At 44.7% G+C, this 7223-nt stretch overlaps 1 protein-coding gene across 1 annotated transcript; it reads right to left on the reverse strand.

Moving 5' to 3' along the window:
- Positions 1-5436: 5436 nt before the first annotated feature.
- Positions 5437-6901, reverse strand: LOC119778408 (transmembrane protein 271-like). The gene has a single exon (XM_038277618.1). It carries the CDS (start codon positions 6539-6541, stop codon positions 5750-5752), a length of 792 nt encoding a protein of 263 aa, XP_038133546.1. The 5' UTR covers positions 6542-6901; the 3' UTR covers positions 5437-5749.
- Positions 6902-7223: the final 322 nt, after the last annotated feature.

The following is a 7223-nucleotide window of genomic DNA, read 5'->3' on the forward strand; positions in this document are numbered from 1 at the left end:
ACTCAAATTAAGGGTAAATACACTTAATTTAAGAAATCTTTACTTATTTCTAGATCGTTTTTGCAGTGTTGGAATGGCGATTGTGGGTGGGCTTATTTTATCAGAGAAAGAAAAATTCATCAAAGGAGAAAATGTTGGGTTAAGACATTGGATAAAGGCTTTGGGTAAGGAAGTTGAGTAAAGGTGTTGGTAAATGAATTGGGGAAAGGCGCTGACTAAAGGTCTTGGGTAAAGAACTGGGCCAAGGCATGGAGACAGTACAAGCAAGGACTCTACACCAGAGTCCTGTCCCGTGTTGGGTACTCACAGCTAACCGGCAGCTACCCGTATAAAACGTACATCTACGGGTAGACAAATCCCCCCACATTAATTCACTGGTGCGGGTATAAATGAAGAAGATGCAGGTGTCATAGAGTTACAGGACAAATTTAACTTATTTATATATAGAATTATGAATTAACTCTACACCTTAAAAAATAAATTGATTCAATAATATCCAGATAACATCATTGTTTTAAGCGAGGCAAACCTTCTTATTTCAGCCGATTTACAGCTGTTGATCTGAGAGCACAGCGCACACTGGATGTTAGCATGAGGCCAGAGGCAGATTTACTGTTAGGCAATACTAGACTGTTACCTAGGGCCCCAAGTTCCTGGGGACCCCATAAAACTCTGTTTCCATGTATGGTTAATACAACAATTCCGTATTTGTGCACATTAATTATGTTTTTGATAAAAATCCTTTTGCTAAAATGCCATCAGAATGCTTAGAATATTAAGTGTGTCTCAGCCCGCCTTCAGTGTCCATCATATTGGATCAGTCCATTTGCTTCACATGTTCAGAAAGGTCCAGACAGACAGCAGCAAACCATTTGAAAACAAACGGTGCGAAGACCAGTGTTGCTAACTTAGCACTTTTATCACTATATTTAGTGACTTTTCAGACCCCTCTAGCAATTTTAGTTCAAAAAAACACCTAGTGCCAAATCTAGTGACTTTTTCTGCTACTGGAGACTTTGGAGACAACATATACAGGTGCTGGTCATAAAATTAGAATATCATGAAAAAGTTGATTGATTTCAGTAATTCCATTTAAAAAGTGAAACTTGTATATTATATTCATACATTACATACAAACTCATATATTTCAGATGTTTATTTTGTTTAATTTTGATGATTACAAATGACAACAAATGAAAATCTCAAATTCATCATATCAGAAAATTAGAATATTGTGAAAAGGTTCAAAATTGATGGCCCCTGGTGCCACACTCTAATCAGCTAATTAACTCAAACCACCTGCAAAAGCCTTTAAATGGTCTTTCAGTCTAGTTCTATAGGCTACACAATCATGGGGAAGACTGCTGACTTGACAGTTGTCCAAAAGACGACCATCGACACCTTGCACAAGGAGGGCAAGACACAAAAGGTCATCGCTAAAGAGGCTGGCTGTTCACAGAGCTCAGTGTCCAAGCACATTAATAGAGAGGCGAAGGGAAGGAAAAGATGTGGTCGAAAAAAGTGTACAAGCAAGAGAGATAACCGCACCCTGGAGAGGATTGTGAAACAAAACCCCTTCAAAAATGTGGGGGAGATTCACAAAGAGTGGACTGCAGCTGGAGTGAGTGCTTCAAGAACCACCACACACAGACGTATGAAAGACATGGGTTTCTGCTGTCGCATTCCTTGTGTCAAGCCACTCTTGAACCACAGACAGCGTCAGAAGCGTCTTGCCTGGGCTAAAGAGAAACAGGACTGGACTGCTGGTGAGTGGTCCAAAGTCATGTTCTCTGATGAAAGTAAATTTTGCATTTCCTTTGGAAATCAAGGTCCCAGAGTCTGGAGGAAAAGAAGAGAGGCACTTCATCCACGTTGCTTGAAGTCCAGTGTAAAGTTTCCACAGTCAGTGATGGTTTGGGGTGCCATGTCATCTGCTGGTGTTGGTCCATTGTGTTTTCTGAGGTCCAGGGTCAACGCAGCCACATACCAGGAAGTTTTAGAGCACTTCATGCTTCCTGCAGCTGACCAACTTTTTGGAGATGCAGATTTCATTTTCCAACAGGACTTGGCACCTGCACACAGTGCCAAAGCTACCAGTACCTGGTTGAAGGACCATGGTATCCCTGTTCTTAATTGGCCAGCAAACTCTCCTGACCTTAACCCCATAGAAAATCTATGGGGTATTGTGAAGAAGAAGATGCAATACACCAGACCCAACAATTCAGAAGAGCTAAAAGCCACTATTAGAGCAACCTGGGCTATCATAACACCTGAGCAGTGCCACAGACTGATCGACTCCATGCCACGCCGCATTGCTGCAGTAATACAGGCCAAAGGAGGCCCAACTAAATACTGAGTGCTGTACATGCTCATACTTTTCATGTTCATACTTTTCAGTTGGCCAACATTTCTATAAATCCTTTGTTTTTATTGGTCTTCAGTAATATTCTAATTTTCTGATATGATGAATTTGAGATTTTCATTTGTTGTCATTTGTAATCATCAAAATTAAACAAAATAAACATCTGAAATATATGAGTTTGTATGTAATGTATGAATATAATATACAAGTTTCACTTTTTAAATGGAATTACTGAAATCAATCTACTTTTTCATGATATTCTAATTTTATGACCAGCACCTGTAAAAGCAGCGAACTCTGCTCTCCAGAGCAAGTAGATTGGTAACCCCGTCTCCTGCTCTCCTCTATCTTGTCTGCTGTCATGATTCATGCAGCTATTATTTCATCCAAATGAAAAATGGAGAACAGATAAGCAGATCATGGCTTGTCTACACTGAAAAGAAGGACTGGGTTATTTACCTTGGCCGTTGTCTATTTGGAAACACAGGAGGGAGCAATCAGCTGAGTGAGCTTAGTGCTTGGAAAAAAATCTTTGATTCCTTTTAGGACAGCATGAAAAGTCAGCTGAGTACAAAACATATAGAGGAAAACAACAAAGAAAAAACTTAGAACAAATCTGTATAATGGGTCTGTTTTATGTGTTGTCATCTTACTTCAGAGAGCCCCCTGCCTGTCTTTGCCTAGGGCCCCAAATCTCCTTAATCCGCCCCTGCGTGAGGCAATGCTCTTTACTGCTTCTGTTATTATTAGCTGTGAGTGCAATTTGTGGTCACAGGTCAGCTTGCACTTTATTATTTAATTGGAGGTAACGGGTCGGGTTTCGGTTCTGAACTCTACGGCTGTGGGAGTGTACAGTTTTGAAAATTCAGAGCCATGAAGGACTCTGCTCTACATGCTACACTCTGATCTGGAGGTGAGGTGTCTTTAGCAGTGGAACACCACAAATGCTAGGACATCAGGCCAGGACAATCCAACATGTCAGAATCCCAGCATTTGCAATCCAAGGGGTGTGGGAATTTTTTCGAGCATCGCCAATCATTTAACACACCAGAAACAACTCGATTAACACCTTGATAATCCGGACTTCTTGGAAGGTAAAGATCAGGGCAGAAATTAACAGAATTATCTTGCAGTGTGAATCCTAAACAACTTAAGCAAGAGGTAATGAGTAAACAAGACCTGATAACATTTGGAAGAATAAATGATGTTCATCGTTGCCTTTTTTTAAGTTATAAATAAATCATTTATAAATAGATAATTGAACTTTATTGATCTCACATTGGGGAAGTTTCCCTCTGCATTTACCCCATTCTCTTGGGGAGGGGTGGGCTGCCATAGTGGGGTGCCCAGGGTGCAATCAGGGGTTAAGGGTCTTGCTCAGAGAGCCAGAGTAGAAGTGATAGCAAACATCATTGTATAAATTTAATTATTGTTTTTAATCAAATAATCTGTACTCAGCTATTTGTAGAATGATGATGTCGCAGCCCCATTCCTGACTTAGTCCCTCTGAACCAAAGCACAGCAGATATGTCAGGCTTAAAGGTACGATATGTTCTTTGTGTTGTTTTACAGTATGTTTCCACAAGGGGATGGGTTAAATGCAGAGAATTAATTTCTCCATTGTGAGATCAATAAAGTCAAATTTCTTCATTTGATGTTTGGTGTATGTCAGTGATTCTGTTACAAACAGACCTGGCATATGTCTTATTTATTTTTTTAGGATTAAATAATTCTTAGAAAGCATGCTTTAATCTTCACCAGCACCCCTCACGGCCACAGCAGGGATAAGCGTGAAGGAAAATGGATGGATGGATGGATGCTTTGATCTTTTAAGGAAAATACAAAGATTGTTTCATAGGGGGGAAATCTGCTTTAATATAGACACCGCCTTGAATTTAACATTAGTTCTTTGGAATTTCTGTTTGAATGAATGATATAAAGGCAGGGCACCAAAACAGGCTGAAGCCCAGGGGCCCTGCATCTTCTTAGACACGGCCCTACATAACAGACCGTTTTTTTTTTTTCCAGGGCAACATGGATCAACAAATTCAAGGTCCGTCTGCAAACAACAGAAGGAGTACCAGACTTAAAGGGGTCATAGAATGATTCTATAGGGTATTTGGTGCTGGTCTTTAAGGTCTCTGAACAGGGTGTGTAACATTGGTTGGGCTGAAAATGGCATATTTACTGTTCTATGAGCCCTAATGCAGCCTGGTTATAATCCTCAGAATGAAACGACAAGTTTTCTTCCTTTTATGGTATGTTCATGAATATTTAGATGAGCTGTGTGCTGATTGGATGGTTTACAACGAGCGAAGCTCCTGAGCAAAGACGAATCATAGCAACAAGCACTCACTCACTGAAACATCAAATTGTTGATATGGTAGGGTGACCAGACGTCCTCTTTTTCCCGGACATTTTCTACTTGTCATACCTAAATGGGGGAATTTCAATATCATCCGGGATTTTGGTCAACTACAGTGCAGGACGTGGTTGAAACAAACCGGGCATTTGGACTGATCCGTCAGCTCCGGGGCTGGCCCGGGAACCCCGGGGGGTGATGGTAGCCTGGACACAGGTGGACCTGTGCTTTCCCCAGTCTGCCTTACCGGTCCCCAGCCCCCTCCTCCGGCTGAGGTCCGATCCAGTCAGCAGCTCAGCAGTCGCCACTTCATACCCTCCCTCCAGTGAACCAGTGGGCTGGTCTGTATGTCAATTTCAGGGCGGGACAGAAGTACAGGCCAGAACCAAATAAGGCAACATCCCCAAGTTTACGTCAACTCTGGGCTTCGTTTGGATTTGCCTGTTTTATGTCGGAAGTTTAGAATTGTGAGATTTGCAGAGAAAGGAGGTGTCGATGGGGTTTGGACTTCTCTGTACGTCCATTTCACCCACTGAACTATCATTATTCATCTATGACAATCTAAACTGGGTTTTGCATTCTATGACCCCTTTAAGGCCTCTGATTAAACCAGAATGAGTTTTAAAAACACACAATCACTCAGAAAAGTTTTAAGGGTGAACTCCCTGACCCCACCCCAACCCCTTCACACTGGCAGCTTGGTGACGTCAGCTCAGGTTAAATACACATTTTATTCACAAGTAAAAACGTTTAACAGCAACCTCTCAGAAAACATCAACTCTGATTGCATTTATTCCAGCAAGCTGTTGCTCTCATGGGCCTGGCTGTGCCTGCACTGTCTGGGCCCCTAGGACTGTTTCTATCAATGATATGTGACAAGAAAATAAAGGGGGGGCTGATATTAACACCTCCAGTGTAACTTACTGTTACATTGTAGGCAGAGGGGGAGTTGGAAGAAGAGGGGGGTTTAGTTTAAGCAAGAAGTCAGTGATTGTCACAGCAGAGCTGGAGCTGCTCCAGAGGGGCTATGTGTTGCATGCCTCAGCGGGGAAAATGTCCTCATAAGCGGGCGGCAGTTCGCTGGGGACCGGATAGGAGAATGGGAAGCAGTGATTGAGCTCCGGGTCCCAGGGCCAGTATCCGGGCAGCTCGATGGACGGGTGGCCCCCGCGCTGCACCTCGGCCCCCGTCTCATCCAGGACGCTGAAGACCCCCAGGTTGATGTAGGACACCGGCTGGAGCCCCGCGGAGGAGCAGTCCCGCTCCTCGTTGAACACGATGGCCCCTGTGCTCCTCCTCTGCCGCTGCCTGCTCCTGGAGAACTGCTCCGCCTTGTAGCGCTTGATGATGAGCAGGTTGAGGAGCCCCAGCAGGCACTCCAAAGTGCTTAGGACGGTGGAGATGACAAGAGTCCGCTGGTACTCCCTTAGCTGCTGGCAGGGAGAGTTCACCAACACAGAGTGGAAGCAGTAGTGGGAAAATTTCCTCTCCACTAAAGAAGCCGTGTCCCCGTCCACGACCGCGCCGGAGAAGGCGGTGAGGACCCCGAGCAAGAAGACAACAACACCCAGGAGGAAGAAATTTCTGCAGCCGGGCTTCTGCACGCAGCACAGCATAGCGGAGCCCAGCAGCACCTGGCCGGTCCCCACCAGCAGCCCGGAGTAGAAAGCCCCGGCAGCGGCGCCGAGGTGGAAGTGCGCCTTCACCGAGGATCCCAGAGAGACGCATCTTAATCCAACCACAACTTCGCTCAGGGCGCACACGAAGAGGAGGGCGCTGGAGCACACGGTGCACAGTCCTTTCCCACTCAACTTCATTATAGCCCACCACTGCCGCTCTCGATCCCTCTCCCCCCTTCTTCATCCTCCTTCGTGCGCTCCTCCGTCTCCTCTGGAAACACGCTGGGACATCATCTGCCGGTGACTCCTCCGGTTCAGAGCGGGCGATCCTCGCCGCTGCGGCTCCTCTCTCGCATCCCCGCCGCTTTACAGGAACCTATAAATAATTAATGGCAGCTGAGCCTTTCCCCTCAGCAATTATCGATAAATCCACAAGCAGCCAGTGATCGCTGGTTCCCGCGTCCAGGCGCTCCTCTCTGCTGAACATCTCCTCTTCCTCTGAACCTGTAGGATAGAAAGAGTCAGACCTCAGCCGCCGAGCCTGTTAAAATGCAGCGATGCGTTCATGTGAGGAAAGGGAGGAGATCATAGAGGTGACCATTGACCCAGGGGCGTTCAAACTTTCTAACATGGTTCCCATGCGCTCCTTTAATTCAGTTTATTTATAAATTATCAAGGCACTTTACAGTTCACCAGATCATACAGGCGAATTGATTCAAAGTTTTCTATCTAAGCAAAACCAGCGGATTGCATCAACTCATTGACTCAAAAGTAATCCCTTACACTAAGCATGCTTGTAGCAACAGTGGAGAGGAAAAACTCCCTTTTAACAGGAAGAAACCTCCAGCAGAACCAGGCTCAGTGTGAGCGGCCATCTGCT

The sequence above is a fragment of the Cyprinodon tularosa genome, unplaced genomic scaffold (assembly GCF_016077235.1).
Source record: "Cyprinodon tularosa strain WSP-4 unplaced genomic scaffold, ASM1607723v1 ctg133, whole genome shotgun sequence".
NCBI lineage: Eukaryota > Metazoa > Chordata > Actinopteri > Cyprinodontiformes > Cyprinodontidae > Cyprinodon > Cyprinodon tularosa.